General features: G+C 39.7%; 1 protein-coding gene across 4 annotated transcripts; it reads left to right on the forward strand.

Annotated features, from left to right (window-relative positions):
* The first annotated feature begins 1,721 nt into the window (after positions 1 to 1,721).
* On the forward strand, positions 1,722 to 17,782 carry LOC117389527 (target of Nesh-SH3). 4 transcript variants are annotated; one of them, XM_055230625.1, is made up of 23 exons: positions 1,722 to 1,969; positions 6,774 to 6,953; positions 7,132 to 7,200; positions 7,270 to 7,402; positions 7,734 to 7,927; positions 8,078 to 8,124; positions 8,617 to 8,665; positions 9,067 to 9,132; positions 9,274 to 9,345; positions 10,364 to 10,879; positions 11,148 to 11,225; positions 11,541 to 11,714; positions 12,176 to 12,241; positions 13,794 to 13,856; positions 14,650 to 14,772; positions 15,095 to 15,184; positions 15,261 to 15,470; positions 15,536 to 15,641; positions 16,074 to 16,153; positions 16,311 to 16,340; positions 16,491 to 16,649; positions 16,742 to 16,864; positions 16,947 to 17,782. In XM_055230625.1, the coding sequence occupies exons 1-23, from the start codon at positions 1,882 to 1,884 to the stop codon at positions 17,060 to 17,062; spliced, it is 2,832 nt and encodes a 943-aa protein (XP_055086600.1). In that variant the 5' UTR covers positions 1,722 to 1,881; the 3' UTR covers positions 17,063 to 17,782. The 4 variants fall into 4 exon arrangements, with proteins under 4 accessions (XP_055086600.1, XP_033843101.1, XP_055086601.1 ...); XM_033987210.2 differs by lacking the exon at positions 9,274 to 9,345 and having other exon boundaries at positions 16,947 to 17,571; XM_055230626.1 differs by lacking the exons at positions 10,364 to 10,879; positions 11,148 to 11,225 and having other exon boundaries at positions 16,947 to 17,571.
* The last annotated feature ends 101 nt before the right edge of the window (positions 17,783 to 17,883 follow it).

The following is a 17,883-nucleotide window of genomic DNA, read 5'->3' on the forward strand; positions in this document are numbered from 1 at the left end:
TGCTTAGGCTGCCCTCACAACACAGCTGTGGCAAAGCTGTAGAAGATGAACTTTTGACTTTTTCATCAGCAATTTTAGTGTTCTATTTGTGCAAACTAAAGAACAAATCCCTTTGATTCAAATGGTTTCCAGTGTTTTATTGCTCTGTGCAGACGGCCATGAATGCACTGTTGATAGATTTTGTGCTCCGGAGTTCCACATCAGCTGGGACTTCCTCAGAGCCACACCTCTTTTGGCGGGGGATATGATTTCCTGTCTCGTGCGATGACATGTGGGTCCTAATCAAGTGCATTTGCGGGCGGAGATTTTGGAATAGACAGTGCCGCACATGGGAACTCACATGAAAACACTGCTTGTCCTTGAGAGGCACGACTGACTAAGATCAAACCTGGATCAGCAAAAACACATTTTTTTAGATAAACAGATGCACAAAATTAAAAGCTCTCTCACTGTAAAACATTTATGTTGATTCTTTCTTTAGTCTTGGCACATTTTGGTCAAATATGGACTTTGTCTGTGTTTTCGTCACTGGCAGAAAATGTATTTATAGATAGAATGATGAGAGACATTGTTTCCATTGGATATCATGGAAGGCTTTTGCTGTGTTCGCTAAGGGTTTTGGATGGTCATGGACTAAATGACTGTTCCAATACTTGTCAAGTTCCCTTCATTACACTGGTGTTTTTATGACATAGTGGGGACTGTTAATGGTAAGTGACCTTTCAGGAACAAGAACTGCATTTAAAGCAAACCACATTACATTTCCACATAAAAGATTAATCAGTGGCGTTTGTAGTTGAAAGAAACTTTTCAAAACATGCCTGAGAAGTGGTTCGTTGGGATACAGGATGGGTGCATCAAGAACAGTAATAACGTAATGATAATGAGGATTACAAGATAGTACTTTTGTGAGAATCTACTATTTAAATGCCCTATATTATGCAAAATTGACTCTTGTGTCCTTTAATCGATGTTATAAAGCTGTTACCTCCTCAAAAACAGACCTGGAGTTGTGTTTTGTTTCATTCACACATATATTTGAGTGACACTTTTTTGTTAGTCTGTCTACATCTCCAAAGCTCAAAATGCTCCTGTCCACCTTGTGATGTCATCAAGCAGTTTTCAAGTTAGCGTCTACCTTTTTAACACAGTAGAGCACTTCCTGTATTACCACATGACGACATCACAACAGGTGGAACAGAGCGTTTGAGTGTTTTCTGTTTGAGAGAAGAACTCATCTTAAATATCTAGGATTTGTGTGTTAAACATGTGTGAATGAAACAAAACACAACTCCAGGTGTCTTTGATGAGGATACAGCATCATAAAGTAGATAGAAAGAAAATAGCGTAATGTGGGTCCTTTAATTACAAACTGACTGTTAGAAGTGAGTAACTGAGCAGTTTAGACTAACCATCATATATGGTGCTGTTTAAAGTACATAAGTGTGATGACAGGCTCCACTCTTCATTTCCGGAATTAAAATAAATATTGTTCTGAAATAAAAATGTCTAAACATAAAAGAACTTGATGTTTTGACATGGCACAGTGAGGCTGAATAAGTATGTCCACCTTTAATGATAAATGTAATTTAACTGGGATTGGGATTACAAATAGTCTATTGTGATAGAATAAAACAGAGGAGTGGACGATGGGTAGGTGTGGCCTGAACATTTGGGCTCCTCCCCCTACCACAGATGGAGGTATAGATGGTGCAGAAACAGCCTGCTGCATCCAGACCTCTGGTCCAGTCCAGTGAGCTGCTCTAGTCCTGAGAGGCCCCTTCTCAGTGAAGTAGACCAGCCACTGCCTCCCCACCCTGCATTATCCTTCACTTCTCTGTTCAAGGCTGCACCTGGAAGGAAGCCACAGCCAACCTGAGGATGCAGCTCCCCAGCATCTTCCCACTCATCCTTTTGTTTGTCGCTGGAATAGTTCTGTCTGGGCCATCTACTCCCATCAGAAGCAGAGGTAGGTCATCCATGCATATGTGAATAGCATCAGTTTCGATTCACGTATTATTTTGCTGGATCTATGTTTAAAGACATCTTAACATTTGCACCAGACCCTCATTATCATTCATTATTATGTGATCCAACTCTATGCTAACGCTTTGAAATGTCTAATTCTGGTATTTGTTTTAGTGATTAGACGACTGCACAAACGTAATTGCGCAATTACACTGACTACTACCATGGGCACAGTTTCATTTTCTGAGGTCCATAATATAAAAATGAATCTATCATCATTAGGTGCCATTATAGTTCTGCCTGGGGAGGAAACCCCATGATATTTTGATTGGCATGTATGAAACGTTCCCTCTCATTTTATTATTAGATGACTCCAGATTGAACCAGTCCAAGATCAACAATGGGCCACCTGAATGCTATGCCAGTCATGCCCTCAAAATATTATCTTTTCAGTAAATTTCTACCAAATCATTTCAGTATTGACAAAGGAATTTAGCAGACATTGTAGTTGGCATGTAACTGGTGCTCAGCCTCAGATGCTTCATCCAAGACGTCTAACTGACATACACGTGTACTTGGATTGTATTAATAGAATCATTCACTCTTGATTTCTTTCTTATTTTTGGCGTTGTTCTTGCTCTTGTGGTGAATGTGATGGTGGTATATTGATCTCAGGTGAGCTGCTGGAGTCAAGCCCAATGCTGGACTCCTGACAAATCTCTGTGGGAAGTTTGGGCTGCAGATAAAAGCTGTTATGGGTATATGCTTTTAGTTTGGGCAAAGAACCAAACATCTGAGTGTTTTCTGTTTCAGCTGATATCGTGCTATTTGTTTGACCACTTGTGTCATGGATACAGCTTGATAACACACTGTTATGGGGCCATAATAATGTCAAAGAAAAATGAGCTATTAATACAAGTCTGTAAGGGCCAACAAACTCATGACCACAGGGATTAAAATCGAATAAACATGCCGTTTATTTTAGCAATTAGCAAACTATGTATTCATAACTGTTTAGGCGTACTAAGTGCTTTGTTTTAGTGGGAAGATGGCTCCTGACACATATAGGCCAGTGAAGACGAAGAAGGTGAAAGAGACACATGGGAATAAGATGCAGCTGTTGAGTCTTACATGGGATATAGGGTTATATATAAGTGTGTGTGTGCACAGACAGAGATGGATGTGGTTTAAGGACTCAAAAGTGCTGCTCAACAAATTTACTTGGATCAGATTCGTCCAAGCCAGAGTAGAGGAGATTATAATATAGACTGCATCTGCTTTCAGTAACATTAAAGCTTTGGAATTGGTTTTATTTTATTTTATTTTTTAACTTCTTTGCACTCTTTAAAAAACTAAGACTTTTATTAATGGAATTGCATTTTGTCTAGCATTAATATAATATGCTGTATGGTTGGGTAGCTTTTGTCCCTGGGAGCCAATTTTCCTGTCACCAACAAATTTTATAATGTATTGCCATTGCGATGTCATGCATTGCAATGCTGCAAAAAAACAAAACACACCTTCTTGAGGCTAGTGCGATCTCCCACTAGGAACTCGGTATTTCCTTGCAATAAAGCCTGAATTATTTCACCTGGCAAAGTCAATGCAATATTTTCACACCTCATTGCTTTAAATGAAGGTGACTGTCATAGAAAAAGCCATTGAACATCTGTCTCCTCTAAGTGTGTATGAGCCAAATCTCTTCTCCACATCCCCTCAGTTCTGTGTCTCTAGGCGGGATAATTTGCCAGAGGTGTCTAAAAGCACTCACGTCCCTGAGGTACAACAGAGCGTGTCTGTGTTGTTGGGAGTCTGTCACATAGTCTATAAAGAGTTATGGCCAATATACTGTACTAACATGAGGAGTTATAGCCTCATTTGGGCACAAGAGTTTGTGAAGTGTACAGCCAAGTGGTTTCACTCTGTGGTTTTCCCTCCAAACAAATTCCACCAAAACGTCTATTTTATTTTCAACAAACAGTTGTAAAATGCCAATTTCCATGAGTCTGTCCATAGATATTGTGTCACCCTTAGCAACTAATAATGTAAATAAAATACATTTTACACATATAATGCACATAAATTTTGTTGTGCCCTGAATATGCAATGCTGACAACCCCATTTACCCCCTCCCTTTCCCCCAGGACCGTTCATCACTTCATCCAAGAACACCAGCGCCTCAGGCCAACTCTGTGTTTCAGTTTAAGGGTGTTCCTCTCTCCCAGCGCAGGATACACACACATCTCTGCACACCACAATGAGGGCAATGGAAACTGTTGTGGTATTGTTGAGTGTAACCATTCATATTTATTTACTGTCTCCAGTGGAGTGACAGATGAACATTTAATTGAAATGTTGTGATGGATTTCCTCCCAAGTCCAGCTGCTTCATTAAAGGCATACATCTTCTATGCATTATGTAATTTAGATGTTTTGGTATTTGTAGGTTCTTTACTGAAGAGATGCTATTGGTTGTTTGCAGGGTTTGTGTCCTCTGGGGTCTATACTTTTACAGTTGTGAGAAGTCTGCAGAGGTGAAGCTTTTTGTGTGTATTTTGTGTATTTTGTGCTTTTAAATATTTATTATCCAGAAATAGCTGTGCAGTTATTGTGCTTTGAGAACTGTGCTTGTCTGAGTGACTGAATAGTCATACCAAAAATATGGATACAGTTAAGTGCAGTTACATGCCATGTGTGAACATCATAAATCAACTCACAGTTTGACATACTCCTGAAAAAATGCCCTCCAATAATGAATCATTGTGCTCAGGTGAAATGGACATAAACAAACAAATGAACTTTGCAGCTTAGCAGCACTTTTGGCCTGTTCTCCCTCCAATGTTTCCCTGTGTGCTGCGGGTGATTGATTAGGGGACTGTGACCAGGGCCATTCTTACAGCTTTATTCACTGGAAACATTGATAAGTCTGAACAGTCCTGAGCAGTGTGTGGGCCAAATGGCTTGCACTGTGGAGCCAGCACTTGCTTGTACTTGCTTGGGATTCTTAAACAATTTGCCAATTTTTTGTACTGTTTCATATATTCTCGAGACTCTCTGTTTTGGAGATGGGACCACTTGGAATTATTGATAGTGGAAGCAAAACAAATGGCATTTTGATAGGAAACTCTTCGTTGGAAAATCCTGGGTTTCCCTCGCGTTCACTTTGTCTGTTTTGGCATCTGGCAGCTGTTGGCAGTGGTCCTCAAGCAAAGTTCCACTATTTCATTTAACACTGAAAAATGAGCCAGAGACATTACCAATGAGCCTATAGGCCCAGTACAAGCTACGGTCCAGTTTTTGAACAGTGCTGATGATGAAGTTGGAATTCCAGTTCATTTCTCATTTCCACTGTAGAACAAAAGTGACAGAGAACCATAGATGGAAATGTTATTCAGTGTATTCAAAGTGTAATCTCACTGAAGTATCATGTTGTATTTAATGACACTATCTGTCTGTCTGCAAACTGCATACAATGAAGAGGAAGACAGCTTAATGGACCACACTTGCTCAAACAATTGTTAAAAATAGGTACACCAAACCTTATCAGTTATGCTTGCATATTACTTTTCAGAAGAAGAAAAACATTGCTTTTCTGAATCTGCTAGTTCACTTTATCTTTTCTCTCTTCCATTGTTTGAACTCTTCTTCCTACAGAGACAACGTGTGTGATATGATTTACCTTCTGGTGAGATAGGAGAGGAATACTAGCCAAATTCTCTGTTTGTTGAAAAGATGACACTCTGTTTAACCAACATTTGATCAAAACGCTTTAATTTGTCTGTGCTAAATATGATTGCAACATCACAGCGTTCAACTTCAGAGGACATAAAGCGTGTGAAGATTTATACTGGTCCATGTGATCGCGCCAGCTGCCATGTCAAAAGTCACGTGTCTGGCCCAGCTGTGAGGATCACAATTTGCAGATGTTGATTAACTCGATGTTGTCAAATAGTTTCCATGTTCTGTACAGCCATGTATGGGTAATTAGGAATGAAGAAAATAGCACTTTTGTTTTTGCTGGAGTAGTTGCTTTAGTTGGCTGCTTGCTGACTAGTTTTCAGTCATTGTAAATCATAAATTTGATTAGTCATGTGTTGGCATGCTCTTGGTTGCAAAGATCTTAGTTCCATCAGATAAACACATTGTTACCTCAGCTAAAATTTGGATTGGTTGAACTTTTTGGGTGGGTGGTTATTTTGTCATATGTTTGGAATATAACCCACAAACAAGGGAAGTTAACAATTAAAAACAAAAATAAATAAAACGCAAAGTGTCTTAGTCCTGTAAATCGTGCTGTTGTGAGATAGCATTATCCCTGCAACCACAAACTGACTCAAGCCACAGTGACCCAGTGGGGAGCACTTATAGTTGTGGTGTATTCTTACTTTTTGGATGCAATAGTGATTTGCGGTCAAGTGCATGAATAATTCAGACAATCACTCAAATAAAATGTCAGCAAGATGTTGCCTTCAAAGGGTCTCTATGGGAGACTCACTGTTTTGGAAGAAATATCCAAACTTATGATCTACAAATGTTGAACACTATCCCTACCCTATAGTTTGCTAAGGATTGGCACAGTTTCTGAAGCTACTGTGTAAAAGCAGTTTCACTTAGATTTATTTATGCTTGAACTCTTGAACTTGTACTATTTTTGTCTCATATGGATAGGCCCAGTAATTGCAATGATATAAACCATAAACCAGGTAAAAACATCTGCATTTTGACAGTAGTTCTATAGTGATTTCATAGATCTGACTGGTAAAAAACATATTAACTACTAAAATCTCACTTTCTGTGTTTGTTCAGTGAGACGACAGAACATGAAAGTGCGCATCAACGCTACAGGAGACACAATCGTCATGAAGTTCCTGCGTCCCAGCCCGGACACCAAACTTGAAGGTTACATCCTGGGCTACGGCAGCAGCATGTTCTCCAAACAGTTCATTCAGCTGCCTGAGAATGGAAAACCCTATGAGACAGAGTTTGGTAGGAAATATCCACATATTCACTCATAACGGATTTAAACATGTGTTGTTTATATATATGAGTGTGAGAAAGCGTGTGTATTTATCAGTTTTATTAATTTTAGACACTGCTGCTATGTTTGTGCTTATACATATAACCAGAGTAAGTTCAAGTTTAAGTTCAAGTTTAATGCTTTCAGACGCTGAACCCAAATATCTAATCGCTGTCCAGCCAATTCCTGTCAATGATGTGAAAAAACAATGCACAGGTACATCATATAGGATCACGGTCTAAATGTGCATGGACTTTGAAAATACTGACAATACTTCTTGTTTAGGTAAAGTGGAACTGGAAAAGCCACTTCATTTGGTCATTGGCACCGTGACGCCTACATCAGTGCTGCTATCCTGGGGCACACTGCTGAAAACCCCCTACGAGTCCAACATCATGAACGACTGTCTGGAGGACGGGTGAGCTACAATGCTATGCTATTCACAGATGTTCGGTAGAGGAGAAAAACAGTCATAACAAGGAAAGACAATTTGAACATTGTCTTAGAGCAGATGCTAAAACTGGACAAACAATATGACTCCCTCAAGTATCTCAGGTTACTGATAGTAGATCCAGGACTGACTGCAAACAGGTGCTGAGAGAGTCCACCCACTCGGCTTACAGAAAAAATGACATTTTCCCATATAAATTTGATCTAAATGACATTATAGTGTTATGGCTCATTTCTGGTCCATCTGGATGGTTCAGATAAACTGCATTAACAGTGGTTTTCCAATGTCTGCGGCCCAGACACTACACGGTCCGATATCGTGAGAGGAACAGGAAGTGGAATTATCAGACCTGTCCCACGAGTGATACCGTCATTGACAACCTCAAACCCAACACTGTGTACGAGTTTGGTGTTCAGCCCAACACTAAGGAAGGCAATGGACACTGGAGCAAACCTGTCATCCACAACATCAGCAACAACGGGGGATCGGAGGGTAGGATATGTTCAACCTACAATATTCTGTTTATATTAATAGAGTCCCCAGGAAAAGACGTGTAACTGAAACTCTGAATACATTGGGAACTGTTCATTCATTTTATATATGTAGTTTATGTTGGTGAATTGTATTTTATTTTGCTTTTAGACAAGGCCCAAGGCAGAAAACCAGTCAAACGAATTCAAAACCCGTTGGTAAGCATTATTTTTCCCTTTGCAGTACTTGAAACGTTTACATAAAACAACACTGCTGCAGCTATTAAAGGTGCCACCATTTGAATTATTAGAATAATGTGGGTATTCAAAGCAGTCTATTATGTTTATAACGTGCACTGTTTAGAGTATTATTGGGATTGTTTGCCTTATTAATTTCCCATCCAACTCCTGAATGGAAACAGCAACCAAGCCAACAGTGAGTGTGGATGACAAAGTTATAGTCGTTTCAGTGAGATTAAAAACGCAACAGAAAAGACCAGGTAACATGTGTAAAACAGATACAAGTTTGGCTGACAGGTTTGTAGTTGTGTATTTCAAGTCAGGTAATTAGTTTTACAGATAAAGAAATAAAGAACATCTCAAGTGGCACACAGTTGACGTAAAATAAGTCTGCAATATAGTTATGAGTTTACATAATTAAAACTTAATGATAAATTAAGGTAATCTTTTTCCTTGTCTGTTGCCCACCAGAAACCTTTCACGAACGGCCAGCACTCCCTCCCCTTCACGCCCCGTCATGGTAAGCCAAGAGCGGCTGTGGTCAAGCCCGGTGCGCCTCATTTACTACAGCAGCCGGACTTTTATATGATACTATAATTTATTGTTGCCTACACACTTTTCTTTCAGTTCTTTTCATGGGCTCTTGACTAAATGCTCCCTGTGAGATCAATTAACAAAAACTTTAAGCTATTATTTTAGCTTGAATCACAAAACATAACTCTTTGTAACTTTGGATTTAAAGTGACAGTTGTATACGCTTTGTCTCAGTGTTAATGTAGGTATCATTGTGGTATTGAAGGTATCATATATTTAAAAAAAACAGATTTTTTTTACATAACCAATTACATAACTCTCTTGCAGGCTCTGAAGGCATCTCAAGTGTTCACCTTTGACTTAAACTGTGCTCCTTGTCCTTGTCAGTTCCACATAACAGGACCCAGGTCAGACCGCAAATCTTCCGGAACGTAGCTCCAAAGACAACTCTTGGTAATTACTCTTTTGACCTCAGGTTCAAGTCTCGCTGCCTATCTGACCTTTTTGTTTCCTCTATGAACAGTCTCAGTTATCTTTTACATGTTCACATCTTATCCAGGACTTTGTTAATCTAATTTAAGTAATATTTCTCAGCTCCAACCACTACTAGGCAGGATTCTGTGTTGACACCTCGGCCCACACTCCCTGTTGTGACCAAACAGCCTGGTAAACCATGACAATCCAAATGGGTTTCTTTTCCTAAAGGCTTCATGGCTCTAGCAGTGCTTTTTGCCAAATACTGTGGAATAAAGTTGGTGCTTTAAATTGGCCTGTGTAATTGCTGCATGCTCGGTGGCATGTTGTGAGTCCAGCAGTTAGGCCCTCTCTGTGGAAAGGATGATGGAGTTGGCACTTTGTTAGTTTGTTATGAGGTAGGTGACCTTGGCTGCATGGCATATGTGTGCGATGGTTTGAAATATCAGAGGATGGAACATTATGGTCAAATTGGTGTGTTAAGTTGGCTTGTTTCTATTCACTTTAACATTTCATTATACACCAAATTATGTGTGTATAATGTTTTAATATCTGTTCAGTATCATGTGTATTGTTATTATTTCATTCTTTCCTCATTGAGTTCAGTATTCTCTCGTAAGAAGTTGTGAAGTCCTGCTGAAAATCCTACAGTTACCAAACGTCTTGCTTGTGCTTTCAGTGCAGTGCAGTGTGAAGTCTGCATGACAAGGCTGCATGGACCAGACATTTTACATTTTGTTTTTTTTCCAGGTTCAAGAAGATCCAGATACTTTGCCTTAAATATTGTGTCCTCCTTCTTGCTCTGACTCTTTTTTCTAGCTTTTCTTTGACCAGTTTGGTGCATCACAGTCTTGAAGCACACAATAATGAGCCACTATTACTCTGAAGTGTGCAAGTAAAAGCAATGGATTTTCGATGCCCATCACTCAACGCCATCCTTGACCTGGTAGTTGTGTCTGTTGGCAGTAATATGGCTGTTACATTCAAATGCTTCCATATGGACTGTCTGCCTTTGAATATTGAGGCCCTCTCAGACAAAGGCTCAGTAAAAGCTATTGCATAACGTTTGTGCTCAGCAGTACATGCCCTGGCCTCAGATGATTAGGAGACTTAGTTGTAATTCTAGTTTACCCTCTGTTCTGACCTGCTATATTTCCAAAGAATAGTTGTTATATGTTTGATAATATTTTTCTTTTTCAACAAAACACAGGACGAGAAGACGTCATCAGTTTCATATTGCCTCATCAGCCAATGAAAAATGTTCAAGAACTTAATCCCAAGATTTCTAAACCTGCCAAGATTCAACCACACATTCCAAAAAATCAGTCACAAACCCAAAGTTATTACGTCAAATTTTCTCCTTTTCAAAAACCTGAGATTAAAACAACACTGCAGCCTTACCCTCCAGCCCCAGCTTTCACAACCAAGCCACCAGCTGCAGTCTCTCCTCCCACACCAAAACCAAAAGCACAAACAACTCCACCAAAGACCTCGGCTGCACCAATGACCAGTCTCCAAACTGAGACCAAATCTACAATAACGTTAAAGACAACGCTCACATCCAAAGTGCAGAGCAGCCCGCCCTTATTAAAGACACAGGCACCGCCCAAGGTCCCGCCCAAAGGCTCAACACATCGCAAGAAACAGCCAAACCCCCAACCTCATCCAAGGCGCCAGTCTCAGGCCAGCACTGACCCTGCTGCCTCTAAGCATGCTCGTCCCACTGGTAAACATCCAAACTAAAACTTAGGTGCATTTCACTTAGGCATATTCCTTTATTTATGATTATTATGTAAGTATTTTCAAATATAATAGAACATGTAAAATGTTTTCACTGTGTTATTAAGTATAGATAATTGTATTTCAAATTTAGCCAGACATTGTTTTTATATTGTAAAACACAGAGTTGTGCTTCTTTTAAAAGTGGAGAGATTTATAGAATTATCTAGATATTACTGTACAACAAGAAATGCAGTAAGTTTTCTCTTACACAGCTCCTAGTTCTCCAGAAGAGGGCAAGCCTCTGCAAACACCTGCCCTGGCTACAGAGAAGGCCGGTAGTGGCCATCGGGGTAAACATCATAAGTTTGTCCCATTGCCATGTCTGTTTTGTCAGTCATCTACAACCCAGTGAGAAGTGCTACTACCAGTTTGAGTAACACTTCATGGTTGTCCACCGCTTCCCCCATTTTCATGTGTACCCATCACAAACCATCGTCACCATTCGCCTCCACTGCTTGTATCTTGTTTGGCAGCTTGTTTTATTTCCAGCCTATCATTCCATTTCTTCATCTGAACTTGTCATCCTGCATTTTGTTCTATCCAGGTCAGAGCTGAAATGCTGAAAAAGTCCCTCCTAACCTTCCCAATGAACTTTTTTCATGTAGGTACTGGCAGCCGTAGACCATCCACTGGCGATGGGGCTCATTCTTCCACTAGCTCATCCACAGTTCCTCCAGTAGAAAGAAAGCCTCCACCTCGTGTTGCACCTAACCCCTCTCGCACTGGTGACAAACCATTATCTCAGACCAAGACTTTCCACTCCTCCAACACACCTGGGGGTAATCTCGCACATTTATTTTCATTATTTCTCTACTCGAGGGTTGCTCTAGTTACAACAATCTTTTTTTGCAGGAAGAAAATGAGCACACAACTCATTTGAATGCCTGCGGTTTCCCATTCCTTTGTCTTTTGTTCTCATTTTCCTGCCATATTTGCTCTATGGATTAGGATTGTTAACATGATTTATAGCATCTGAGGTTGGCTAGTTAACTCATAGCTCTGTCCAGGAACACATTTTACACCAGCTATGAAAAAGCACTGCGCACATGGAATATTCAAAAACCTCTTAGTTCTCGAGAATAAGTTAAAACTATGTGTGTATGTGTGTGTGTGTGTGTGTGTTAGGTCTCCTTGTACACCCAGATGTTATTCCTCCAAGAGACAGTAACTGATTGCACTTTTCTTTTTCTGACTTTGTTCCAAGTGGATTTTTATAACAAACATTTTTTCCCTCCAACAGCTGGTGGGGTGCATCATAGGGGCAATGCGTTCCCTAAACCTGCAGAGTGGCCCAAAGAGAAACCTGGTAAAGACCAACCAAGATAATCACTGCACTACTAACCTCAACGGCACCATTATGTCCCATCCAACACAGCTGCACTGGCCTGTGCTTTGAGCTCCTCTGTCGATTCGCTCTCTGTTTGTCCGCGTGACATTTTGGTCATGGTCTGTGTTGTCCATTATGTGTATTCCCAGTGGCTTGTGCTTGACTGGGATTGAAGCCATGTGTATATTCCTTTTCATCACTTCTATGTATTGTCTATGGTGTATTAGCACATACTATGCACCGCTAATGGGAAATTTTGATTGAATTATGTTTAGTCTGGTTCTGGTCAAAGTTGAATGTGATTTTTAGAAAGTCATATTATTTTTAGTCCAGACTGGCTCTTTTAATTAGAGTAATCAACTCAATCTGAAGTAAGAAAATGAAGCCCACGTCTGGACCGCGTACAGTGTGTTATTAATGTTGACGCTGTTCGCTCCCTCTTTGGAGTCGGGTGCTCGTGCTTCAGTCCCATGTCACAGCTGGTGTGTGTTATTTCTGGAAACTTGGACAGTTTCAGAGGTCTTCAAAGAGTCGCAAGGCTCTGTGGAAGCAACTCTACAGAAAATTAAGCTTGGCGAAACCGTGCATTGCTAATAAAACAATACACAATAAGAGACATAAAGTTGCAATGGTAAAAATGTCTGCTGGTTGGGTGGAGTCGGCTGCAAATTGTAGTGGTATTCAGTGCTGTCCATGATGACGACTATCAGCGTTGAAGCATCCCTAGGCTAAGAAGTAGTGTATGTATATAAACATTGCATACTGTCCCAGTCTGACTTTTGAAAGACTATTTTGATGTAATGAATCATACTTGGTGAACACATGTTGGTCATTAGCTGATCATGTGAGGCAGAAACATTTCTAGAATGCATGTTTTTCTTTCTACAGATGTTGGCTGATGTTTCTCACTTAACTTCAAGTTGAGTTTATATGCCAAAGTCCTTAATTTATGTCGACCAGGGGGGAGGGCAGCAACACAGCTCCGAGAGATGAATACAGAGCCAACACAAATGTTTTTAAGGTGTTTTAGACTTGACGCAGATTCTGAAGTAAATTACATATTGTCCTAACACATTGGCTGTTATTAAAAGTAGAGATAAGATGGTGATGAAGGGCAAAAGAGTTACATCCAGGCAGCTCGGGGCTTAGCGCTGGGAGGAGGCAGATGGAGAGGAAATGTCATGTGTCAAGCCTCCCTCAGACTCCCTAATTCCTCCGTGGTGTAAATGCAGTGTTTGTTTAAGAACATTAGATTTATCACCACTATCCATAATTCACATGTTTTTTTTTTTTAAGTTTATCACACATCCAACAGTTTTTTAGAGTAGGACCTGTCATACAGCGCTGTAAGTTATGACAGTTTCATTGCTTGGCTTTTATGCGCTTTGTGTTTTGTATCCTGTGTATATTTTAAGTTTTTTTTTATCACAGCATCCATGGCTTTTGCACTGCTCATCATCACTTTTTTGTCCATTCTTCACTGACAACTGCTTTTTTTTCAGTCGTTCCTTAAAAGGTTCCTCTTTTTCAGCTGTTCTGCAGCCATCCTCTTCAGTCAACAAGAAAACCAACCTGGTCGGGAAGCCTAGTGATGGTGAGACGTTGGTGCTCTTACTGTGCAGTTTGTGGGTAACTTGCATGAGACTGCAGCATTAACTTGCTACATCATATCTGAGTTTTCACCTCTCATATTTTTGTCAAGTAAAACGTACAGATTTTGTTATATAAGATCAGTCACCATCAAATGAAGAAACAGTAGTAAACATAAAATTATTTTGGTTAAAGTTCTTATGAGATCTGTATTTCATTATTGGTGCACTGTGGCTGAATTATTAGTATCAGTGTAGACTTTTAGATTGTTTTTGCGCTGTGCTGTTGCAGTTGATTATAGCCATCTTAGTATAATTAGATACAAATCAGCAGCATGTCTGTTGATCTCCTGTTTCTTCTCTTTCTTTCTGTACCACAGTAAACCTGGCTGAACTTTCACAGGCTAAGAGCAAGCCACTGATCAGACATTTGAATGTGGCTTTTGGCCTTGGAGCATTGCTTATCTGTTATGTGATCGGCAGGTACCTCCGTTACCAAAGCAAAGAGCAATGCTAAAGAGTTTAACAGAGGGACATTAAAATGGCAGCGTTGCACCAATGTCATTTTTGGCGTGCACTTTTGTCTCTCCTACTGTGTTTTTGGGCATTCTTGGTGTATTCTGGCACATCTCTCCTTCCTTTAAAGAGCACAGGAGCTATTGCACAAGCCATCTCTGATCTTTCAGGCGCCAGGAAAAGGCCATTGGGTTGCTCAGTGAGGATGGCCAGAGCAGATGGAGCTCTATGTACAACTGTGAGTCAGATGATAATTCTGTTCCTACTTCTCACTGTCCTCAGATAAACTCATGGATCTGAAGCAAGGAGACAAGGAGTCCATCTTGAATCCATTCCCCCAGGTTACAACCAAGCCTAAGCCAGAGCGCCGGCAGCAGACAACCACCTCTGCCCCAGCAGTAAACAGTAGGACAAACAGATTACAACATTGATAGGTTAGCTGACTGATGTAGATTACTGTTTGGATGAGTTTTGTGACTATTTAAGTTTGGATAAATCAGCTTGTAGAAATGAGCTAACGCTGGGATATGTTAATCAGTTTATATTAAGTTAACAGGTGAAAATAAAAGAATTTAGAGATGTAACATAAAAGAGAGCCAGAACAAGATCAGTTGCAGACCTGGTCAGTAACAGCAGCCAGGGTTATAAAAACACGGACACAACGCCCTGCCAGAGGCTGCTGGCACATCTCACAAACCTTATCACCTCTCTCCTGTTGTATCTGCAGATAGTCGCTTTGACGGCAGTGAGAATTCGTCTGTATTCAGACCTCGACCTGCATCAGATGTGGACATAATGGGCAAAAAGCGCTTTGTTGGTAAGAAGTAAAGATTAAGAAAAGTGTCACTGAAAGCACTTTGGTGATGCTCAGTTAACCTTTTCAAACCCTACAGCTCCTCACGTGATCTACAAGACGGACAAAAAGCCAGATGAGCCCTGCTCCATCACGTCCTCCATGGCTTATTTCCCAGACGAGGAGGGAAATGACATCAGTGTCACTGGGCCTCCCAAAGCCCCACCCTCTAACCTCACGGTGGTCACAGTTGAGGGATGTCCATCTTTTGTCATCCTGGACTGGGAGAAGTCTGACAATGAAACAAGAGGTACTATCTAATGTGTTTTATGCATAATCTTTACATATCTTAAGTTATCCTTACATTTTCTCTAGAGTATGAAGTTGTGTCAACCACTAAAGGCCCAAATGGAGAAGAAATCTCAGTGTTGACTACTAACCAGACACATACAGCTGTGGAGAATCTGAAACCAGAGAGCAGGTACGAGGCTGATAGGCCTGAGCCAGACATTTTTATGTATCTGGACTAGTGATGATATGCTGCAAATTGCCTGTTTTAGCAAAATAATATTTTATGTCTATGGGATGTCAAACATTCTATTCCCTTTCCGGACATGAATTCAAAAGCACCCTATTTGTGTCAAAGTAAGCACATACATCAAGTAGAGAGAAGGCCTGGGTGGAGTGGAATCCTGGGTCCGGATACAAAGGTTTTAATTAGTATCTGGAGGCTGCAAAGTTGAACCCTCAGTGGGATGGCTCTGAATCCTGCTTTTGCCAGGACATCTGAAAACAGCACGTGGAATAACCATCATATTTGTGTATGCAAGAGAAAGACCGCCCCATACGGCAATGTGCATGTTCGCTTTCTGAAGAAACAGGTTATTTACAATGCTTTTGTTTCCTCTTCCAGCTATGAGTTCAAAGTGACACCAAGGAATGAGCTCGGAACAGGACCGTCCAGTGACCCTGTGTCTTTTAGCACAGAATCAGGTACATTTGGACGATCTATTGAATGACTCAACAACAACTTTATCTTTTGGAGAATATACATTATTTGTATATTAAATAAACTTTTTGTGCCTTACTTACAATCTACATTGTCATAATTGTGATGGGTAATTAACAACTCATATTCTCATGTTTTCAGCGGACCCACGTGTGAGTGAATATGTAGCAGGTACAGATGATTTCTTTTTTTTTAATCTTTATCTTTTTTCTTACTTGAATTTATGGCAATGTAAATAATAATGATAATAAAAAATACTACTACTACTACTACTAATAATAATAATAATAATAATAATGTTTCTTTCTTTCTTTCCTAAAGGCAAAGATGCCATTTGGACTCAATTCCCATTTAAAGCTGATGCATATTCTGAATGCAATGGAAAACAATATGTGAAGAGAACTTGGTACAGAAAGTTTGTAGGCATCCAGCTCTGCAACTCTTTGAGATATAAGATCTATCTAAGCGACTCGCTCAATGGTAAATGGCCCAACAGCATCAATAGACTCAAACAGCGTTACTTGTATATAGACATTTATATGGTAATTTATTCATTTTTTAAATTTCTGTAGGAAAATTTTATAACATTGGTGACCAGACTGGATTTGGTGAGGACCATTGTCAGTTTGTTGACTCCTTCTTGGATGGACGAACTGGAACACAATTGTTTGCTGAGCAGCTACCAAGCCGACAAGGTAAAATATGAACCAATTGCTTCAAGCTGATAACTATAATAAACAGCTGATAACTGCACTGATGTGTATGTACTTTTACCAGGGTTCTTCAGAGCTTTGCGACAGGAACCTGTACACTTTGGAGAGATTGGAGGAAAATCTCACGTCACTTATGTGGGCTGGTATGAGTGTGGTACACCCATACCTGGAAAGTGGTAAAAGCATGAAGACCTTTACCTCAACACTTAGGCCAAACACACCTGCAAGGTGGTGGGCCTCGTAAACATGGACAGTCAGTGGGCCTGTACGGAGGCTTTCAATCCCAAAGGGAACCAAATAGGAGCCCTGAACCCAGTTGTGTGTAATTGTAATATTAGTTATATCTATTTATCAAACATGTCTCTGTGGACAGCAGTTTGTGTGATAAGAAAAGCTGAATATAATCAGACAGAACTTTGGGAAGCTGGCTCCCAAAATGTAATAACTTGTATAATATTATTTATCAGTGGATTGTTAGAGACTATTCTGTACTACTTAGTACACACATAAGAACGAGGTTTCTAAAAAAGATGTTTTGTAAAAAATCTAATTTGAGGAGTTTGTATGGTATAAAAATGTTGTATATTTTGTTTTGATTTTTTTTTTTTTCTACAAAAATCTTGTTTGGTAGACAAATAAAAATGTAAACTATAATACTGCAACATTAATATATGCAATCAATTCTTACAATTTTTAATCAGGCCAACTGTTTGATTTAAGTCACTATGAACACATTTTTGACCATTACTATGTATATTAAGTAAAAACGACAGGTTACTTTGTGATGGAATGTACTGTATTAAAATGTTGGTTTAAAAACTGTAAAAAAAAGAAAAATATTTACACTGCAAAATGTATATAGTTTTGCATTTTTAAAATAAAATGCCAATAAGATTTCTGTAAAATTTCTGGTTCAATTGGGCCTTTTTCTGCAACATTGTAAATTGGCCACAATATAAATGTTTTATGCTAGAAAATAACATAAAACAACCCCCAAAACC

The sequence above is a fragment of the Periophthalmus magnuspinnatus genome, chromosome 21 (genome assembly GCF_009829125.3).
Source record: "Periophthalmus magnuspinnatus isolate fPerMag1 chromosome 21, fPerMag1.2.pri, whole genome shotgun sequence".
Lineage (NCBI taxonomy): Eukaryota > Metazoa > Chordata > Actinopteri > Gobiiformes > Gobiidae > Periophthalmus > Periophthalmus magnuspinnatus.

Excerpts from the sequence above, each read along its gene's own strand:
- LOC117389527 (XM_055230625.1), top strand. The coding sequence starts at position 1,882 with ATGCAGCTCCCCAGCATCTTCCCACTCATCCTTTTGTTTGTCGCTGGA. Across the intron at positions 6,954-7,131 it reads ACCCTATGAGACAGAGTTTG|ACGCTGAACCCAAATATCTA; the intron begins GTAGGAAATATC and ends TAATGCTTTCAG. Across the intron at positions 15,471-15,535 it reads GTCTGACAATGAAACAAGAG|AGTATGAAGTTGTGTCAACC; the intron begins GTACTATCTAAT and ends CATTTTCTCTAG.